Raw genomic sequence first — 20895 nt, 5'->3', positions numbered from 1 at the left:
CCCCTACGACCACCTCTGTCACCATCACATCCCCATCCTCCACTCCTCCATCCACCCTCACCCCCGCTACCACCACCTCCTTCCCCACCTCAAACCCACATCCACCCGGTCCACCGCCAGCAGCTCCTCCCCCACCTCAAACCCTCATCCACCCAGTCCACTACAACGCCCCCCCTGTCATCCTCAAGTCCTCCGTCCACCGAGTCCACCCCCCCCCCCACACCTACAAAGGGAAGACCAAGAAGCCGGAGAAGGTGGAGTACTTCCAGCCCCCCATCAGGTTGCCTCTCTCCAGCTTGAGGGAGGTCTTGTCCCCCCGCTCCATCAGCACCAGCCCGGCGTTGGTGGCCGCCTCCCGGGTCACATCCTGGTCCCCCGCGAAGGCAGAGAGCACCGGCCAGCTGTTCAGGACCAGGCTCACCTGGGGGGAGGATCAGGTAGTACTATGTTATAATATAGTACCAATGTAGTTTACTAATGCCCCTTTTCCACCGACAGTACCAGCTGAACTCTTGTCGACCCGCCTTTTTTTGAAGTTCGATCGCCAAAATGAGGTACCTAGTACCTGGTACTTTTTTTGTCTCACCTCCGTCGAGGTTAGGGTGAGTGACGCCACTGGACGAAAAATGATGAGCCCGACATCCGAGCCTGACACCCAACACCCGGCATCATTGGCCTCAGCGTTCAGTCAACAATAGTGATTGATTATTGAACATGGCAGGATCCGCGCACAAGAACATGCCGTTGACCGTGACAGAGGTAGAGACGCTCCTGTGCGTAAACCTGTTCTATTTCATGTAGGCTACGCCGTCTAGGCTTCACCTTATGGGCTTGTCCCGTGCGCGTGCTCGCGCGCACTGAAAAATGTCAACTATGAACCAATCACCAAACCTGCTGGTGGGCTCCTCCCACCAGCAGGCGGCCTGACGGCGTGTTTACATAACCTCTGGTTCACCTGCTTCTAAGAAGTGGCGTCCCTTTGAGCTTCGTGGGCGGGCTGGAGACTTCGTGGGCGGGCTGGAGCCCTTGGATACGGACGCTTGTACTAGTTTCCTAGTTTCCACATAATCCCCTCTACCTCCCTTCTACAGTCTGTGGAGACGAGAAGACGGGTTTGCGCGCTGTGGTTACAGCCAGCGGACAACACACGGTCATGAGTGCTACGGCTAGACGGCTCGTCGCCTGTTCAGCGGACACGAACGCGGCGTCTAGACAGCTCGCTGTTTGTACAGCGACTAGCTCTGTGACGTCTTCCACGCTCGCTGAGCCTCCTCCCTTTCATGGGATGCCCCCCTTGCAGGGGCGTAGCTTGGGCCGGGGCTTCCGGGGTGGGGCCCTGGGGGTCCGGGGGGGCCCGGCCGCGTGGGCCCCGCCTAGCGCCCGTCGGGCCCCCGCGCGGCCGCCCGACGGTCGCCGTGCTGGCGGCGGTGTGAAAGCAGCATAAGTTGTCTGGAGTGAATGTAGAGAGGAACTGACCACATTATATAGACTCTCTTCTCTCATAAGAGAGTCTGGCTTATATATTTTATCTTCCTCTGCCTTAATGTATGTAATTTGGTTACAGTAGTGATATTTTGGCCAGGAATAAAAAAGTATATACAATCGCACTAAGGCTATTTAATTTATTTTCTTTTAGTTTCAACATTTACAAAAGAATAGGGCCTGCTGGGAAATCTGTTCGATCAATCACTGTGATGTTTTGAGTGTACATACGACGTCCCTACATGATACTCCCGTATACCACAATGCAATGCGGTCGTGTTTTTCCGAAGGAGAAGAAGAAGCTGATTAATCGCGAAAACGAATACATTTAATGATGGAGTCTCTAGCTGTGTTCGAAATCGTTCCCTATTCACTCACTCACTATTCCCTATATAGTGTCCATGATGTAGTGCACTATTTAGGGAACCAACAAACGAGAATTCGGACACTACGCTTAAGTTTTCTAAACGTCATTTGCGTCAGTAAATGCGCCGGGTATTTGTGTGACGCAGACAGATGCGCCAACATCATGTAAACAAACCGGTCACTCTCGACGAAAGCTGGAGGTTGTATTGATGTTGAATGTTACATTTCCTTGTTTAATTCATTTTGAATGTTAAATATTCTATGTTAAATCCCAAATAAATTGTTGACATTTCTAAACGAAAGCCGGAGACTCCATCATTAAATGTATTCGTTTTCGCGGTTATTCAGCTTCTTCTTCTCCTCCGGGAAAACACGACCGCATTGCATTGTGGTATACGGGAGTAACATGTAGGGTACATCGTATGTACCCTATTTTAAGTTCACTATATAGTGCCCTATATGGTGGACCACTGAGAATTCGAACACCCTACAAAATGGCGTGCACCCTATTTAGTGCACTACATCCATGATAGGGAACGATTTCGAACACAGCTTCTGTCTTCGTTTAGAAACGTCAACAATTTATTTGGAATCTAACATAGAAAATGTAACATTCAAAATTAATTAAAAAAAACTTGAACAAGGAAATGTAACATTCAACATCAATCCAACCTCCAGCTTTCCTCGTGAGTGCCCGGATTGTTTACATGATGTGGGCCCATCTGTCTGCGTCACACAAATACCCGGCGCATTTACTGACGCACATGACGTTTACAAATGTTCAGCGTAGTGTCCGAATCCTCGTTTGTTCGTTCCCTATATAGTGCACTATATCATGAACACTATATAGGGAATAGTGAGTGAGTGTATAGCGAACGACTTCGAACACAGCTAGTATCTCCAACTCTAACATATTGTTAAAAGCTAAGCCATACCATTGCAGTGTTTTGCAAGCTAAAAAGTGGTACTAAAAAACGTAAAGAGAAGAAAGACCTGGCGCGCAATTCGAAATGTTTGCACAGCGTTTTTCCTGTACCTCACCATACCAGTGACAGTAGCCACGGCAGAGCGGTCATTTTCCAAGCTCAAATTGATAAAGACTTCTCTAAGGAGCGCCATGGCACAGTAGCGATTGAGTGTATTGGCCATACTCTCAATCGAGAATGAAAGAGCAAGGAAATTGGATTTCACCTCTATTATCAACAAGTTTGCTGAACAGAAGGCACGCAGAGTTAACTTCTGAACGGGTAAGAGCAGTTGTTATTTTATTATTGGTTATGGCCGCTGTGCCATGTAGGAGTATGTTACCATTGGCCATTTTGATTAGGCCATAGTTGTGCTGTTTGGGAAATGTAGTTGTGTGGTCAGCTGAATGGAGTATTTATGTTTTGTTTTTGATAGTAGGCAGTGTGTTGCAAATACAGTGTACGTGGTCCTAATAATGTTTCCATGATTTTGACGTGTGATCTAGGGATGCTAAGTCTCTGTCCATGGTTCTGATGATGATTTTGCGTTCTCTCGTTGTGGCGGCTGTTGGCTTAGGCCCTATGGGGGAGTGGATGCATTCGCGTGTGTGTGTGTGTGTGTGTGTGTGTGTGTGTGTGTGTGTGTGTGTGTGTGTGTGTGTGTGTGTGTGTGTGTTGGGGGGGGGCCCAGCACGATCTTGCCCCGAGGCCTAGCACAACTAAGCTACGCCACTGCCCCCTTGGTCCACACACTGTGTGGAGGCGGTAGGGGCCGAGGAATACGGGTTATTCCTGGACAGCGTTCCTCGGCTGTCAGCTCGCCCACTCTCCGACCGCTACGTGTGTTGGCTAGAGCGGTGCGTTCTGCCATCGTGGTTGACAACACGTTGAGATGGGGTCATCCCATACAGTTCAAGCGCCGTCCCCCACCCTTTATGGGGTTGGTGGAGACCAGGCTACGAGATCCGGTGGCAGGCGCGGCTCTGGCAGCGGAGCTGGCCCGTCTCTTGGAGAAGAGGGCCATTGTTTGTCGTTCCCCCCCACATTGATGGTTTTACTCCCGCTACTTCCTGGTTTCCAAGAAGTCAGGGGAGATGAGACCTATCCTGGATCTTCGCGTGTTCAACAGATTCGTTGAACACGCAAATCTGTTGAACATGTGTGAGAGAGGGCGACTGGTTCACATCCCTGGATCTCAAGGATGCTTACATCCACGTCCCTGTTCGGCAGGCGCACAGGAAGTTTCTCCGTTTTGCCTTTATGGGGGTGGCGTACGAGTACCAGTGCCTGCCATTCGGCGACTCCCTGGCCCCGCGCACCTTCTCAAAGTGTGTGGAGGCGGCGTTGGGACCGCTCAGGCGTCAGGGAAAGAGGGTTCTCTTCTACCTCGACGACCTACTTATTCTGAGCAACTCAGAGGAAGCTGCGAGAAGGGACACCATGACGGTGATGAACCATCTCTCTTTCCTGGGTTTTGCCATCAACTGGGAGAAGAGCTCCCCGCTCCCCGGCCGGCAGACAGTCTACTTGGGGCTTTGCCTAGACTCAGCCGCCCTGACAGCGATGCTCGCGCCTCCTCGGCGAGACGCCATCCTCTCTCGCTTTCGCGTTCTCAGAAACGTGACCGCGCTGTCCACCATGCGCCTGTTAGGGCTGATGGCGACCGCCCATCCCGTGGTTCCCCTGGGTCTGCTTTTTATGCGCAGACTCCAGCTCCTGGGTAGGAGTGCTCCTCCTACCCCGTTCAGTGTCACCAGACCTGGAATATTGGAGAAACCCCTCCGCCCTTCTCAGGGGCGTTCCCCTGGGCAGAGTGACGTCCTACGTAGTGGTCTTCACGGACGCCTCGTTGACGGGTTGGGGAGGAACGTGCCTCTCTGTCGGTGGGAGGCGAGTGGCCCACGCCCCCTACAGTCCACATAAATGTGCTGGAACTCGTCGCTGTGAGGAAAGTGCTGTTGCATTTCTTTCACCTGGTGCGCGGCCGCCACGTTCTGATCAGGACAGACAGTGTGTCGGCGGCGGCGTACATAAACAAACAGGGGGGAGTGCGCTCCCCTGCTCTCCACCAAAGGGCAGTCGAGCTCTGGCTTTGGGCTCATCAGTATCTCCTCAGTCTGAGAGCCCTGCATATCGCGGGCGCCCAGAACTTGGGACCTCTTGTCTCGGGGCGGTCCCCGCCGCGACGAGTGGCGGTTGCTTCCCGACATTGTCAGACTGATCTGGCAGAGGTTCGGGACGGCTCAGGTGGACCTGTTTGTGTGCAGGGAGAACACACACTGCAAGTGGTGGTTCTCTCTCGACCCACGGGATCTTGCCCCGTTGGGGGTGGATGCGTTGGCGCACACACCTTGGCCGCGGGTCTCTTGTATGCGTTTCCTCCGCTCCAGCTGATCCTTCCTCTTCTGGAACGGGTCAGACAGGAGAGACTGTCCCTGATTATAGTGGCTCCGGAGAACCGCTCTGCTCTGTGGTTTCCAGAGCTGGCGGCGCTCTCATGGACGGCGCCGTGGCCGGTACCTTTCAGACCGGATGCGCTTTCACAGGCCCATGGGACGGTGTTCAGCCATCCACTGGTCAAGAGGTTCTTGCGTGGGGCTAGACGGGTTAGGCCTGTTTTGCGCGTGCCTACACCACGCTGGGATCTCCCCACCGTGTTGCGCGGGTAGTCCAGGGACCCTTTCGAGCCTCTGTCTCAGGCCCCTTTGGATGCCCTGTCCTTTAAAACGGCGCTCTTATTGGCTGTGAGCTGACAATGTTCAGATATGCCCAAAATGTCCCCCCAAATAAATCGCTGGGAATAGGGAAATAGCAATTCAATATTTCTATTGGTAGAACACTTAGGTTTGCCCTGAAGTACACTCCGTTCCCTGAATGCATCTCTGCACACAGTGCGCGCCGCACACCCTAAAGAACTCAATCCGATTCCATCTACAGCTCTTACAGCCAATGAGAATATGGCTGTTCGGGCTAGCTAGCCAATGGGATAGATCCATGATTTGATTCGTCCCCGCACGTGCGGATCGGTGACGGTGACTTGTCGATTGCATTGGTCATCAACCGTCTTTTTTACATGACCACGGAATCAAAAACATCAACAACAGCAAATGAGTGGCGTGTTACGATCGAAAACACAGGTAAGTTATGAAGCTTTTGATAGTGTCTCTCAAATTTTGTGGGTTGTTGTCGCGTCTCTAGCGAGCATCATTAGCTATGTGTTACCTATGTAATATGCCAGCTAGATGACGTTGGCCCCGGCCCCATTCCCGGCAACGCCTCGTTATGCCGACGTCTCAATGTTCCGAAATGTTCCCCATTAGATCTAAATGCATGGGCAGTTTGGTTTTAAATGTGCTGGGGACAGAGATGCATTCGGAAGTGCATTTTCAGAAGTGCTGGATGCACTCGTTTTTCTCTCTTTAGTTAATGAAAGGTTCTGAAAGACGGCACACCCATGTAGCTAATACTAAGGAATAAAATGTATACAAAATCTGTCTGGCACGTTTTATGAAGAAACATCGGACATATGACCCACTATGTTCTGCTCCATGTATCCAATGTTGACAACGTGACATGACATGGCTAAGCTACCAACATAAACAAGAGGAGCTAGGAAAGGAAATTAACGGCGTGTTCAAGTTCAGAATGGGGCAAACGTGTGGCTAGTGCTACACACAGCACTACAAAAGTCGTCAAGATTGTATTTGGTGCTGCTTAGTGTGAGAGAGAGAGCGAGAGAGACAGAGAGAGAGGCCTGATTCACAAATTAACAAATGCCAGTGACAGTAAAGGTGTTGGCAAGCTGTAACAAATATGCATTAGCAACCTTTGCTGGTTTAAGTGAATTCACCATCCTCTTCAGGGTAACTAGGCTTGGAGGTGTGGAGAGCGAAAGAGAAGAGCAAATGATTGGGAGTAGGAGAAGGGAGGTAAGGATGATAGTAGAATCTCATGTTAGCCAGGCCTGCCTCAAAATTGTCTCTGTGTCGCACACACGCACTTGTGTATGTCACCATGGGTAAATCTGTCACATGCACTGTAGGCCTACGAAGTGCACAACCATTCTCAGCACTCCATTTTAGGAACTATCAATGTTGTACATTGTAACAACAAGCCTGCGTGAAGTTTTAACTTGTCTCTCATGATGTTAGTGCTGCTTGTGTTATTTCACAGTCGTCATGAGCAAGAGGAAGCAAGAGGGTTGCAGAGACATTCGGCAATGTTTTGCCTCGTCTCAGAAAAGAAGCAAAGTAAGTAAAGAAGGGTGAGAAAATGAGAAGTGTTAACCTATCAGTTGTAGCATTACAGTACAGTAGAGTTAATAGACTACAAAAAACTAGCCATAGAATTATTGTCATTCAGATCAAAAGTGGTTTGTTGACTATCTGAGAAAGGAACAGTACTTGTTATCTGATAATATTTCTTCCCTGTGGCATGTCCACTTTGGTGGATGAAAGGATGAAAGCAGTGTGTGTCAATCTGGTAGTGACATAGAGGTGAGTAGCCTAAGAGAGGAGTTCTGGAAACTAATAGAGCCTTGGCTTTTCCTATGTTCAATGCAATTTGTAAGTTACTTTGGATAAAAGCGTCTGCAAAATGATTGTCAAAGAGTAAATATTAATGGTTTAAACCAAATTGTGACATTAGAGCAGAATCCTGTTGGCAGTGGCACTGATGTCTATACTAGTGTTTCAGTAGTCTACTGGTAAATAGTTTGCTGATATCTGTGATATTATTCCTTCCATGTTTCCTCTGTTGTGTTCAGAGTAGAGCTAGTGAGCCAGCGGGAGGGACAGAAAGTTTGGAGGATGAAAGCACAGGGAGAGTTTGTCAATCTAGTGGTGGCATAAAGGTGAGTCGCCTAAGAGAGGAGTAAATATGAAAGGTTAAGACCGAATCATGACATTCAAGCAGAATACTGTTAACACACATGTATATAGTTTAGGGTTGTCAAAAAAATTTATACTCAGATACTAATCGATCAAAATTAAAAATAATAATATCGGATTAGATACTTATGTGCAACAGTATCGATACTAAAATCGCTGTCTTCATCATCTTCATCTCTTTTTTTCTCTCGCCTCCTTCAGTTGACACGCAACTCTACACAGCAGCGTTGCAGTTGCTAATATAGCAATATAATAATTATTAAGTCAAGTTTCATTCAAGGTTACAAAACATTGTATAATGTATGTATTCATAGATTAATCCATAACTAATCAGAAAACATTTAGGTTATGTCCGAGGCATGTCTAATTCTTTAACAGTGCATCATTCAATACGGCTAATGGTCTCACCATGAGATTAGCTCAGTGCGCTCTCAGCATATTGAACCGTCGGCCTAATGCGCCTCCTTTTTGAAAAGTCGGACAAACGGACCTTCGGACCAATGGGTTCCGTTTTTGGAACATTGAACCGTCGGCATAGTGGCATGTCGATCTAATGGGAAATATTTCGGACCATTGAGACGTCGGAACAATGAGGTGTTGGAATTACGGGCAGGCCCCGCACAAAAGATCCACGGAGAGTTCCAAAATGAAAAATTCAAAAAGTGAAAAGCAGGTGGGGTGAACTTAAATAGCAGAGAGAAAAGAAGAACAGGGAAAACTCAATCAGGACAACGAGCAGGCTAATGATCAGGTGTGGTCCTTAATTACTTGATTCATTATGTCACTGCCAAGTCGGACACATGTCTGCAGTGACAATTTCCTGTCTCGGCTTTCTTTAGCTGTCAAATAGCCCTGCCATTGTGGTTGAATTGTCTTCCCTCTCACCTGTATCGTCTGTCGGTTGTACACTTTGACCACATGGAAGCTGAAACTGTAGACTCCTTTCTTGGGAGCCACGAAGATGCTCCGTGCTGGGTCAAAATGGCCGCCCACGTTGACCAGGATCTAACATGGCCGATAGAGTAGACAGTTGTTACGTTTAATTACTTGTACTCTAATTAGGTGTTACAGGTATTTACTCTCACGCCCTAAATATATAAACACACACATATCCACACACCCTGTCTCACTTACACATACACAAACACACATGTGCAACACTTCCTCACTCACCCACATACAAACATTAACACATGGACTACTAGACCAGAGAGGGACGCCTTGTTGAGTATATGGACCCCCCCCCTCCTCCACCCACCTGGTCAATGTAGATAGTCATGTCTCCCCCCCCCCCCTCCCCTCCTGGTTAAAGTAGATGGACATGACCCTCCCCCCCACCTGGTCAAAGAAGATGGTCATGAACCCCTCCTCTCCCCCCACCTGGTCAAAGTAGATGGTCATGACCCCCCCCCCCCCCCCCACCTGGTCAAAGTAGATGGTCATGACCCCCCCCCCCCCCCCCCCCACCTGGTCAAAGTAGATGGTCATGACCCCCCCCCCCCCCCCCCCACCTGGTCAAAGTAGATGGTCATGAACCCCCCCCACCTGGTCAAAGTAGATGGTCATAACCCCCCCCCCCCCCCCCCACCTGGTCAAAGTAGATGGTCATGAACCCCCCCCCCCCACCTGGTCAAAGTAGATGGTCATGAACCCCCCCCCCCCCCCCCCCACCTGGTCAAAGTAGATGGTCATGACCCCCCCCCCCCCCCCCCACCTGGTCAAAGTAGATGGTCATGAACCCCCCCCCCACACCTGGTCAAAGTAGATGGTCATGAACCCCCCCCCCACACCTGGTCAAAGTAGATGGTCATGAACCCCCCCCCCACACCTGGTCAAAGTAGATGGTCATGAACCCCCCCCCCACACCTGGTCAAAGTAGATGGTCATGAACCCCCCCCCCCCACACCTGGTCAAAGTAGATGGTCATGGTGCGGTTGCTCATCTCCGAGGGCTCGTGGTTGGTGTTCCTCACGGCGGAGAACGCCACGCGGCCCGACCCCGAGCGGACGGACATGCCCAGGGCGCCGCCGGAGGAGGAGGGCTCCGCCGAGGGGGCGGAGTCACACACCACCAGGCACTTCCCCTCCAGCACCAGTGGCTCCGTGTCGTTCTGAGCCCCGACCGCCGGAGGCCCCCAGTGGAGGAACCCCAGCACCAATATGAGCAGAGGAACGGCTTGGACAAGCGCCGGAAAAGGCGGGGCCAGGGTCACCATGGCGACTGTGTCGGGTTCAGATCTAGAAAACTTTATTCTTCTCCGGCGGGAATCGGTTGCGCTGCTCAGTCAAGAAGAGAGGATAGTGTGAAAATATAAAATGAAAGTACAACAAGGCAATGCACAATAGACAGATACACGCAAAATTACACAAAATTATAAAACGGCTTACCAGGCAGTGCCTGGGGACCTTCAAATCCTGCGGCTTGCTCGATGAGAAAAAGATATCTGCTGTCACTCTGTGTACATCAACAACATTATCTCGGAAGGCGTGTTGGCAACGAGAAGTAGTATTGAGGTGTGTTGACGTTGAACAAGTTGGGTGAGTCTCTCCGGATACGAGGTTTTGGCACCTCCACAAAATTGCCGGCAGCAGTTTAATTAAGTATATCCGTGAGACACTGGAGAGGAATTAAAACAAACCGTGGATGCCGTCATCTTCCAGTAAGGTACATTGAGTATCCAAAGATAACATTCCGTGACATTGATGTGTTCTGTGTATCTGAAGGTCAAACACAACAATAGTAATGAAATATATTGGATATAAAAAGGGTGGATAGAAAAGGTGAAGGAGGAGAGTAGAAGAAGAGGGGGAGGATGGAGGAAGAGGACGAAGAGGAGGTGGAAGTGATGAGCTGAGGCCGCAGCCTGGGAGGAGAGAGGGCCAAAGTGAGGACCAGAGCAGCTGGACCTTGGGGGGGAAGGGAGAGCTGCAGCATGCCCACCGCTGAGCCACCATCTGTTGGTAACCATTATAGACCCCCCCCCCCACCCCTCCCTTCACCATGTCCATGAGGGAACACATTCCTACACACACACACACACACACAATATCTAGAACTACTGTATATATTTTATTTTTTTATAAAAACAATTTAGCTGTCCTGTACTACTTTACTACTATACTACAAACTAATATTCATTCTAGTAGTTTGAATAAAATCATAGTTTCATAGGTCATAGATTTTAAACATCATCGTTTTTAAAATCATAGTTTTATTCCAGTAAACAAACACGTGAGCGAATAAGCAGAATATATGCAGCACTTCTGTTGTTGGCCTCACAATAGCCTCATAACTTGTTCAATTTCATTAAAACACACGCACACATTGGCCCACCGAGGCGAGGGGTGAACCAAACCGCAGGGGTAAAAACAGAGCTTCGCTGTGCTATGACAGTAAAACATCCCACAAACGAATACAGACACACACACAGAAACATGAAGACCCGACCGTAAGGGAAACTGTCGAAGAACACAGGTGAGCACAATCACTAATCATCCCATGTGACATGAATCTACCAATTAGATACAAGGACACAGGGAAACCACGGTAACACAGTAGTACAATCCAACAGGAAAATCGACATAATTTCTTTGGCTGGGAAAAGTAAAGATCAAGGTTTAAACTCCTACCTTTCTACAAGTGAATGTCCCGGCGCTTCTAAGCCTGCAGGTTGTTGTATTGTACCTCGAGGGATACACTGCCTCTAACATACACGTCCCCTCCGTCTCTCACCCTCCCTCGATCCCTCCCCTGCTCTCTCCCACTCCATCCCTCTGTCTCTCTCTCTCTCTCTAATCCCTCTCACTTTCTCCATCTACCCTTCCCTCCCTCTCAGCCTTAAACGTCACAGCTTTGGAGACACAAACACACCTAGACATGAGTACGCAACACACAATAATCACCCCGGGATATTATATCACGAGTATTTAATCATGATCAAACTGTTAATTACACAGAGTAGCATCTATCCTGGTATTCTCAATTGGTGTCCTGATAATGTACCCAGCTATGAACCACGATGGACTGAGCTCAGGTTAACCACGACACAGTGGGTAAACGCTGAGGCCCCGTGTACACGAGGACGCCTGCGGGTAAAACGACAAAATATTTGATCAGAAGTGCCTTTCGTTTAGACGGTGACAGCGTTTTTGGGGCTTAAAAACGCAAAAAACTGAAACCACCCTCCAGAATGGAAAACTTGAATACGCTTAGCGTTTACGTCTACACTGCCAAGACACAAAACTGCTCAGATCTGCTCACGTCGCGTACGCGTTTAAGTCACATACATGCGCCAGTACAGGGTAATAAACAAACATGTTGGATTATCTCCATGCGTCGGACCGTCAAGCTGCTCTGACAGCAGGTCTAATAAACTTACAGGAGTCTTTCCACGAAATGTACAGGATATGTACAGATAGTATTACTGAACAGAGAAGGATATGTAATTATGTTTTGGTTTTCACGGCGCAGATAAGAGAAGAAGGAAGATTCTATGCAAAAGTGGCGTCTACGCGACGCCACTTTTGCGTCTTCTGTTTCGCGTCTTCTGTTTCGACCGTCATCATGTAAACGTAGCCTGAGAGGTGAAATATTCTCATTATGAAAAAACGTATTATTGCCGTCTGCTAGGGTAGGTTGACCACACCCATATCTGTTGGATACATCTCTCCCCTAAGGAACTTAATCTTCTTTTATGCTGATCTTTCCGGTCATGGGGCACAGGCAACCGCCAAAGCGCTTCAGCTTCGAAGGCAGTTCTTAGTAGTTTAATAATCTGCGTCTCTCTGGCAACAAATGTGGCCACAACCAAATCGTACAGTTGAACCACTGTTGTGCACAATGTCTCATCAAAGCGTCTGCTGTATGACTAGCTAGCAACATAGTACTAGAACCAACCCGGTATCACGCGATTTCGTGCTCATGCGCACAAACGTTATTAATTTATTGAATCGTGTCCCAGATTACGATTGTCCGACTTTTTTAGTGCTACACAGAACGAAATGTAAACCAATGCATTCTGAATGGGAGCGTTCTCCGACAATTGACATGCTCCACAAAACGAAACGAGAGAGAGAAAGAGAGAAAGGGAGGGACAGAGAGAGAGAGCGAGACAGTGCACCCTCTAGTTATATATCTGTATATATTATTATCTAGTTATATATATGTCAACATTTCTGATTTGTAAGCAGACCTCCTAAAAAACGACGTTAATTGTCGGAGAACGCTCCCATTCAGAATGCATTGGTTTACATTTCGTTCTGTGCAGCACTAAAAAAGTCGGACAATCGTGATCTGGGACACGATGCACACAGATTAACGTTTGTGCGCATGAGCACGAAATCGCGTGATACCGGGTTGACTAGAACATGCAGTTGATAAACATGGGGTCAGTCAAGGGCCAGCAAAGGTTGGGATAACCCCTGGCCCAACCTACTGCCCCGTCATCTGGCCCTCGACGGGGCAGATGACCAAGGGGGCGGTGTTCATGCCGTTGTCACGGAGACAGGGGTTAAAGTAGGGGTAGAGGGGCTCGGTGAAATGGCAGCCGCTGAACGTGTGCAAGAGCACGTGGGCGTCGACGTCGTAGAAGGAGACCGAGCCCTCCTCGTAGTCGACGAACACGCACACCCGCCGGGTGGGAGCGGTGGCCTGGAGGCGGGGCTGGATGAGTGGGGGGGGGCAGGGGGTGACGGCCCCGCCTTTGCGTCGGCAGATGGCCCAGTAGCCTTGATCGGGCTCCACCCTGATGATGCCGTTCCTGTTGATGGACTCCCTGGCCACGCCCACGTCCCACTCACTCTTGTCCCCCACCTGAGGAAAGTAAAGTGAAGTGAAGTTAAAGGTTGTGTCGACCTTTAGCGTGAAACGAACGTGAGGAGCGATGAGGTGAGGCGTGGTAAGAAGAGATGATGTGGAGGCATCAGGAGAGATGAGAGGAGGAGAGATGTGGAGAGATGAGGGGAGCAGAGATGAGTTTATAAGAGATGATATGAGGAAAGATGAGAAGGAGCGATGAGCGGAGGAAGGATGAGAGATGAAGGGAGGAAAGCTGTCTGTTGGGGACAGAGCATTCTCCAGGCTCTGGAACTCACATCATATCCGCGACTCCCAGTCCCCCACCATCTTCCAGTCCCACCTCAAGATCTCTTCTCCTCTGCCTACCCCTTGACCACCCCCCATCATCTTTGAATTTATTTTTGTTTATTCATTAGTTGTTTGTTTCCTATTTAAAGCGCTTGACTGCGAGAAAAGCCTTATAAAAATGCAATGTATTATTATTATTATTAGATGAGGGGAGGAGAGATGAGAGATGAGGAGACGAGAGATGAAACAAGGCGAGGGGAGATGTTCAGAATGAGAGGACGATCGTACCTCCACCACCCAGCTGTGTCTCCCCTGCTGGATGGGATCTGTCCCCAAGACACACACACACGTCTGGAACCTCCGGGGGTCGCTGGGCAACCAACTCGGGTTCTCCTGGATGCTCTGGCTCACCTGACGAACAACAGAGCAGTTATCTTGTGAGTATGCATCTCTGTGTTATCGTCCTCCTCACCATCACCGTCACCGTCACCGTCACCGTCACTGTCACCGTCTCATCATCATCATTCCTCTTCTTATCTGATCCGTCTCACCTGCTTTCCGTCAGGGGAAAGAGCCAACCAAGGGCACGCCGTATCTGGGTCTAGAATCACATCATCTGGACAGACAGACAGACAGACAGACAGACAGACAGACAGACAGACAGACAGACAGACAGACAGACAGACAGACAGACAGACAGACAGACATTTAGTTATTCAGATAGACAGGCAGACTGGGTGAAAGATGTTAAGGCATTCATGCAAAAAGAGATAAAAACACACCTGCATACTGGCCGATCAATTGGATCTCTGTAACATAAAAAGCACGGTCATGTGTTTAGTGTCACTGTTTATTAGGCATAGCTGTTAAAATTCCCCTCCATCACTTGTAATTGAAAGTATGTTCAGAATGGGCTAGTAAATAATCACCATTATCATCACACTCGTCATTATATTATTAGAGTAACAAGCACCAAACACTGCAGCTGTGTTTCATCTGTGCACAGCGGGCTTACCTTGGGCACACAGCCGCCTCTCCATCTCTCTGCAGAAGTCAGCCATCTTGGCGGCGGCCCTCCTCGCCCCGCCCAGGTTAATGTTGTCGTGGAGACGGACCTTGGACCAGTTCCTGTGGGTCGGGGGGTCGCGCATAGAAAGAAAACTCTGAAAGACAGAGAAATGTCCGGAGTTATGGATTTAGTAGACTCGTAAAGACTTACTACTACTTATTTTAAAAATAATAAGGATGTTTTAGCTCATTACTTTCTGCCACTTTCTAGAGAGATTCCTAGACATAGGAAAGGAGATCACACTCTGGATTTGTCAATAAAGTTTAACGTCTGGCCTCGAAACACCAGAGGGGGAATTGGCCGAACCACCCCCCTTCTACCCACCAGATTCTGATGATAGAGAATCATCACCACCGTGGTCAGGAATAGGATGAGGAGAGAGGAGGAGGAGGAAAAGGCGGAGGTGGAAATGGAGCAGAGAGGTTCTAGTTTGTTGCAGAACCAGGAGGAGGAGGAGGAGGAGGAGGAGGAAGGAGGAAGGAGGACTCCAACCTGCAGGAGGTGCAGCTGATCCTGTGTGTGCTGTAGCTGCTCCAGCTCGCTGCGCCTCTTCTGGAGTTGGGTGATCTCCTCCCCCAGCTCCTCCACCATCACCTTTGCCTTCTTCTCCGCCGCCATCAGCACCTCCCCCTCTTCCTCCAGCAGGCCGGCCTGGACTCTGGAGAGGAAGCCCCCCAGCTCCTCAAACACCGCCTGCATCTCCTTGTCCGCCAACTCCTGCCACACGCCCCCAAAACACAAACATCCCAATTGAACTTCTCCATGGCGATGAATACTTCAACCCTATCCTACTTCACCCACCCACCTTCTCAGGATCTCCTTTATTCTCACAACCTCCTTCAACCGTCTCAGACTTGAAACCTGAGGGCAAGCTGTAGCTCAGGAGGTAGAGCGGGATAGCTGGTAACCGGAAGGTTGCTGGTTCGATCCTAGCTCCTCCTAGCTGAGTGTCGAGGTGTCCCTGAGCAAGTCGCCTCACCCTGACTGCTCTGGGCAGAGCGGTGTGGCGTCACTTGTCTTTATGAGCCATAGAACGGAATCGTGATGGTAACCCACCATCCCTCCGCCAGCCTTGACTTCCTTTCCGTAAACCTCCTTAACGGTGGGGCTCAAGGTGTGAATTTGTCGCTCACCTTTCCCTTGTGCAGAAAGCCTGCGATCTCCTGGACCTTCTCCCTCTTGCTCTGCACCATCTGGAGAAGCTGTTCCTCTGCCTCCTTCATCTCCACCTGAAGAAGTTTGAAACAAGAAGGAGCAGAAGTTCAACTATGGACTGGATTTGTTTGAGGGGTGATGACGGAGCGACCTCTTCAACATCCCTCAGCTCTGCACCTCACCTTGACCCTGCCGACCTCCGTCTCCACGACAACAGCGTCGTGGCCCTTGTGGTCCGTCTCGATGCACGCGGCGCACACCAGTATCTTCTCTGTCCGGCAGAAGATGTCCAAGGGCCCCCGGTGCCTCCGGCAGAGGCCCCTGGTGCGGAAGGCGGCGGGATCCGCAAGCTTGTGTCTGCGCAGCACTGCGTCGGTCTGGTGGGGTCTGAGGTGGGCCTCGCAGTACGACCTCATGCACACCTGGCACGACCTGGCCGCCGCCAGCTTCAGCCCCGTGCAGACGTCACAGTCAACCGGCTGACCGGGGCGGGCCGGGCCTTTGGTTTCCCTGGGAACCGGTTGCAGGCCGTCCTCCCTGTCCTCAAGGTTCTCTGACAGGGCCCTGGGTCAGAGGGGTTGGTTTGGGTTGAGTTACACAAGTTGCATCAAGGGAAATTGAGTTTAACAGCCGATTCAGCCGTCAAAACACACCGACCTTGTGAAGGCTTCAGTGATGACGGCCAGAGTTCTGTTGACCCGGAGCGCTGGTCGGGGATGGAAGACCTCCTTGCAGAGTGGGCACTGGGCCTGCTGCTGGGTGGCCCAGCAGGTGGCGAGGCAGTGCATGCAGAAGTTGTGTCCACAGGGGATGGACACCGGCTTGGAGAAGATGTCCAGACAGATGCTGCACTGGATCTGCTCTGCATCCAGAGTGGCGGCCATCTTGTTTCTCTCTGGGTGGGGAAGCAGCAGAGGTGGGGGTAAGTCATTCATGTGCAAGTCAGAAGCAAGTCTCAAGTCATAACCTTCAAGTCTCAAGCAAGTCCCAAGTCACTGTGGTGAGAATCAAGCAAGTCACAAGTCAAGTCATTGCTCAGGTCAAGCAAGTCACAAGTCAAGTCATACAAAAATCTGATGATCTAACCCAGTTTCCACATTTAAAAATCGGTAAAGAGAGTGGTTCATAAGTTGAGTTTTATTTCAACATTAACAATAACGATGTCTTAACAATAACAATAACTATTCAAAACATTCCAAAACCATTATGTGCATAGTTTGAAAATGTTTTTCATGATCATTACCTCCAACCTATGAACAGAATCAAATATAACCTCTAGGTAGCTGTATACGACAACAGTTCAAGTCAATCACTCAATCTCCCTACATGTTGTAGAATATTATTTGCAACACATGGCATCAGACATGAAAAAAAAGAATATTTCAAAAGTAATATCACATACACATACTGTAGGAAGGGGAAATAGTAATACACAAGCCTGAAAGCTGGTAGCAATCTTGCTGCCTCGCAACATGCATCGACTTACAATGCATTGCATTTGCAAAAAAAATAATTTGACAGTACTTTGTCACTGAGTTCTGAATGATGCGGTCACATTATCACCCCACCATGGCTGAACACACGTTCAAGAGGTGCACTTGATGCAGGGACTGCTATAACTCGTACCTCCACCTTGAACAAAAAGACACTTAAAACCACTGAGTTAAAAGTAGCCTACTGACATGAAAATTAAACAAGTTAATCATCTGTGGAACGGGCAGGGCTCGAAAAACTCCAGCCAATGATTTTCAGAAACACCGAATGGCATTGGACAGTAAGTACGTCAATCAAACGGTCGTACTGCACTCCCCCTCCCCCCGCGCGTGACCTCTTCGTGCACGTGCACGTACTCAAAGCTCATGCCAGAGCAAGCTTCTGTTTGTTGTTATCCTGCGGTAGCTACTGGAGCTAGTTTACTAGCTAATCCACATTTGGACCTAGCGCTAGAATACAACCCTAAACTCCAACCTAGCTATCCTGCCCTGGCCCACTCTCGCGCATCTGTGTTCGCACTCTTGTGTGATTGCGTGTCCATGTACTTGAAATGGGTGGAGTCAGAGTCAGCGTTGAAGGAGAGGGGGTAGGACCATTTGAGTTGCGTCTTTTCAAAATCTGCTGGCGTATCTCAAATCACATATCCAACCTATAATCTAACTTTAGAAAAGTCATTTCGAGTCATCTGTCTCAAGTCTAAGTCAAGTCTCAAGTCCTGAAGACCAAGTCAAAGTCGAGTCTTTTATCAGTGTTAGTCAAGCAAGTCTCAAGTCCTCAAATTTTCGACTCGAGTCTGACTCGAGTCAAGTCATGTGACTCGAGTCCCCCATGTCTGGGAAGCAGGGAGAAACACTTATGCCGCTTTTCCACCGCACATGTAGCTCGACTCGACACGACACGACTCGACACGACTCGACACTGTAGCAGCACGGGTCGTTTTCCACCGCAAATAGTACCTCCTGGACGTGGGCGGGGTCGGCTGCGCAAAAGGGCCGTGACGCAAACAACACATACTCAACCCACACATGGACAGAACCCACATAACAACAATGGAGGACATCGATAACATTACTATTATTAGCTGGCATGTTGAAGAAGTTGAAGAAGTGGAATATGTTGGCTGCGGCGCTGGTATGGCTGTTACCAGCATGGTTGCCATGTCGCTCTCGTGACTTCGTCACACTCTCTGGCCAATCAGTGGCCGGCCGTCTGCCGACGTCACCTTTTAGCATCGGCTCAGCTCGCTTGGAACCTAGAGCGAGGCGGTACTAAAAAAAGCAGCCACTTCAGGTACCAGATACCATGTTTTCGCGGTGGAAACGCAAAAAATGCGAGCTGAGTCGAGTCGTGTCGAGTCGTGTCGAGCTGGTACCATGCAGTGGAAAAGCGGCATTAGAAGGGTTCACAAGCTCAGCTATTGTCTAGTATAAAATAGCTATTGTCTACACTCTACAGAGTACAACATCGCAGCCTGGGAGAGGGAGAGGGACATTTATCTGCTTACAGCTACTCCTATTATAGCACACTATTTAGAAGATAGTTACCCATTTTAAAGACTCTCTTCCTCCTTTCTCATACCAATGTTGGCTGAACGTTATTGTTCGGTCAGCCAACAATCCTGCATCATGTACTGGAAGTGAAGCTTGCCACAAAGCATGCCACTGTGAATTCCAGAGGTGTATAACTCCTTAATGCCCTTCAAAGCACCTGTAACTCAAAGGAACATAAATTGCGTTCCCTGAAGGCAGCTGGAACACAAAGGCTTGATTGTGCAAATGATGTGCATTTATTGTATTATTTATTTAAATAAAATATGTGACAGTTGTTATCAGTATGACAGTGGGAACTGGTTTTCTTTTATGCAGCAGCAGATCTTTCACCGAGGTTACTGCCACACTAAAGCTAGGTGGCTTTACTGGGCCCAGCCAATGACCAGGGCAGAGGTTGCTGCTGTTTGAAGCAGTTTAAAGCAGAGTATAAGGTGTGTGTGTGCGGCGACAGACGGTTTAACCTGCGTGGCTTGATGGACAAATGCAACAACATTTTGCAACCTAACCCAGCCCCAGAGTCGAATCAGTCTTACTGGAGCCAGGTGAGGCTGCTTCAACAGCTCTCTCTCATGCCCTCCCAGTCACTATGCATCTCTCTTTCTCTTTCTTTGTCTCTCTTTTTTCTATGTGTTTACTTATCATGAACAGGATTTTCTGGTCTACGTTGAACAATCATTACTCCGTAAGGTTCCTATGCAGGGGAAACGTTGTTCAGTCCTCCAGTAAATAGGACGGCAACGGGAGGTATTCTTGTCCGCTCAGCTATGAGCCATAGCCTACTGGTAATGCATCCATGAAGAAGTATACTCTACGGGGCTTTTTCATTATCATTATTTATTATCATTATTTAGCCAATCAGAATCGAGAATTCCCCCAGACCGTGGGATAAGTCAAGTTTCTGTCTTCCTAAACAAAGATTATTTTTTTTAATTCCCAGTGGAATACGCAATATTTTAATTTGGACGTTAAAATGCGTTTGGATCTGATGACATTTCTCGATAATTTAATATTCTCCGTTCAGTGAATTCCATATGATGTTTTGTTTGTTAGTTAAAGTAGGGTTTTCTATCGTTGCCAACATTCAGTTTGCACCAATGTGCACCCAATGAGAGTCAGGTTACCCTGTGTATGTCAAGTTGGTTGAACGTGTATTATAAAAAGTCGAACAGAGTTAGCGCCACAGACCCGGCCGTCTTCACCTGCTTTGCAATGTTGTTCAGCTGGGAAATAAAGGCTTGGGTTGTTTGTCTTGCATTTTTTTATTTATTTAAAAAAAATATGTGACCATTTTGTTGTTGTGCCATATGGATATTCACTAATGCACAATTGCATTAGTAGGCCTACAATAGGCTACAAATGTAAAGATGAACCCTATTGAAATGTTATAACGTTGGAAAAAAAGAACTGCACTACTTTGATTATCGATCAATGGCAAATTCCTTGCTACACCCTGCTCTGTATTTTAGTCCTATACAGTATGTTGTGAAAATATAATTTACTTTAATAAGTAACTTTAAACATTATTTATCATCTCTTTATTGAAGAAAAAGAATGCACATACAAAATGTAATCAAACTCATTGAATGTTTGACTGCATTATCTGTCGGTCCAGTGATACTTATAAAGTCTTACCTGTCCGTTGTTCGTCAAGGGCTGAAAACAGTGCAGGCATGCAACCTTGGAGCTCGCAGTGGAGTTTTATTGTCTGACTAACACAGGCACCGCACTAGTCAACACATAAGAAGAGAGAGCGGTGATGGCTCGCTTTTTATGTGTTTACTTTGCTTCGCATGAACAGGATTTTCTGGTTGGGGCTATTGTAAGTGATTCCAAAACTATTT

General features: G+C 48.6%; 2 protein-coding genes across 3 annotated transcripts; both read right to left on the bottom strand.

Moving 5' to 3' along the window:
* Positions 1–222: 222 nt before the first annotated feature.
* Positions 223–12928, bottom strand: si:dkeyp-74b6.2 (cerebellin-1). The gene is made up of 5 exons (XM_060035445.1): positions 11332–12928; positions 10090–10318; positions 9609–9978; positions 8588–8707; positions 223–421 (listed from the first exon to the last, which is right to left on the bottom strand). Exons 3-5 carry the CDS (start codon positions 9915–9917, stop codon positions 224–226), a joined length of 627 nt encoding a protein of 208 aa, XP_059891428.1. The 5' UTR covers positions 9918–9978; positions 10090–10318; positions 11332–12928; the 3' UTR covers position 223.
* On the bottom strand, positions 12914–20895 carry LOC132445445 (nuclear factor 7, brain-like). Of its 2 annotated transcripts, none has more exons than XM_060035433.1 (10): positions 20687–20895; positions 16668–16905; positions 16193–16574; positions 15989–16084; positions 15348–15572; positions 14802–14949; positions 14569–14595; positions 14338–14402; positions 14075–14197; positions 12914–13513 (listed from the first exon to the last, which is right to left on the bottom strand). In XM_060035433.1, the coding sequence occupies exons 1-10, from the start codon at positions 20724–20726 to the stop codon at positions 13133–13135; spliced, it is 1725 nt and encodes a 574-aa protein (XP_059891416.1). In that variant the 5' UTR covers positions 20727–20895; the 3' UTR covers positions 12914–13132. The 2 variants fall into 2 exon arrangements, with proteins under 2 accessions (XP_059891416.1, XP_059891417.1); XM_060035434.1 differs by lacking the exon at positions 12914–13513 and adding an exon at positions 13532–13866.

Source organism: Gadus macrocephalus, chromosome 17, assembly GCF_031168955.1.
Source record: "Gadus macrocephalus chromosome 17, ASM3116895v1".
Classification (NCBI taxonomy): domain Eukaryota; kingdom Metazoa; phylum Chordata; class Actinopteri; order Gadiformes; family Gadidae; genus Gadus; species Gadus macrocephalus.
Note: the sequence above shows the minus strand (reverse complement) of the source record. Positions and strands in the feature narration are given on the sequence as shown.

Coding starts and splice junctions, on each gene's coding strand:
- LOC132445445 (XM_060035433.1), bottom strand. CDS start 20,726: ATGCCTGCACTGTTTTCAGCCCTTGACGAACAACGGACAG. Junction 16,085..16,192: donor CGGAGGTCGGCAGGGTCAAG/GTGAGGTGCAGA, acceptor AAACTTCTTCAG/GTGGAGATGAAGGAGGCAGA. Junction 14,950..15,347: donor ATCAGCTGCACCTCCTGCAG/GTTGGAGTCCTC, acceptor TCTGTCTTTCAG/AGTTTTCTTTCTATGCGCGA.
- si:dkeyp-74b6.2 (XM_060035445.1), bottom strand. CDS start 9,917: ATGGTGACCCTGGCCCCGCCTTTTCCGGCGCTTGTCCAAGCCGTTCCT. Junction 8,708..9,608: donor TGACCATCTACTTTGACCAG/GTGTGGGGGGGG, acceptor CGGCCATGTTAG/ATCCTGGTCAACGTGGGCGG. Junction 422..8,587: donor ACAACCGACAGACGATACAG/GTGAGAGGGAAG, acceptor TCCTCCCCCCAG/GTGAGCCTGGTCCTGAACAG.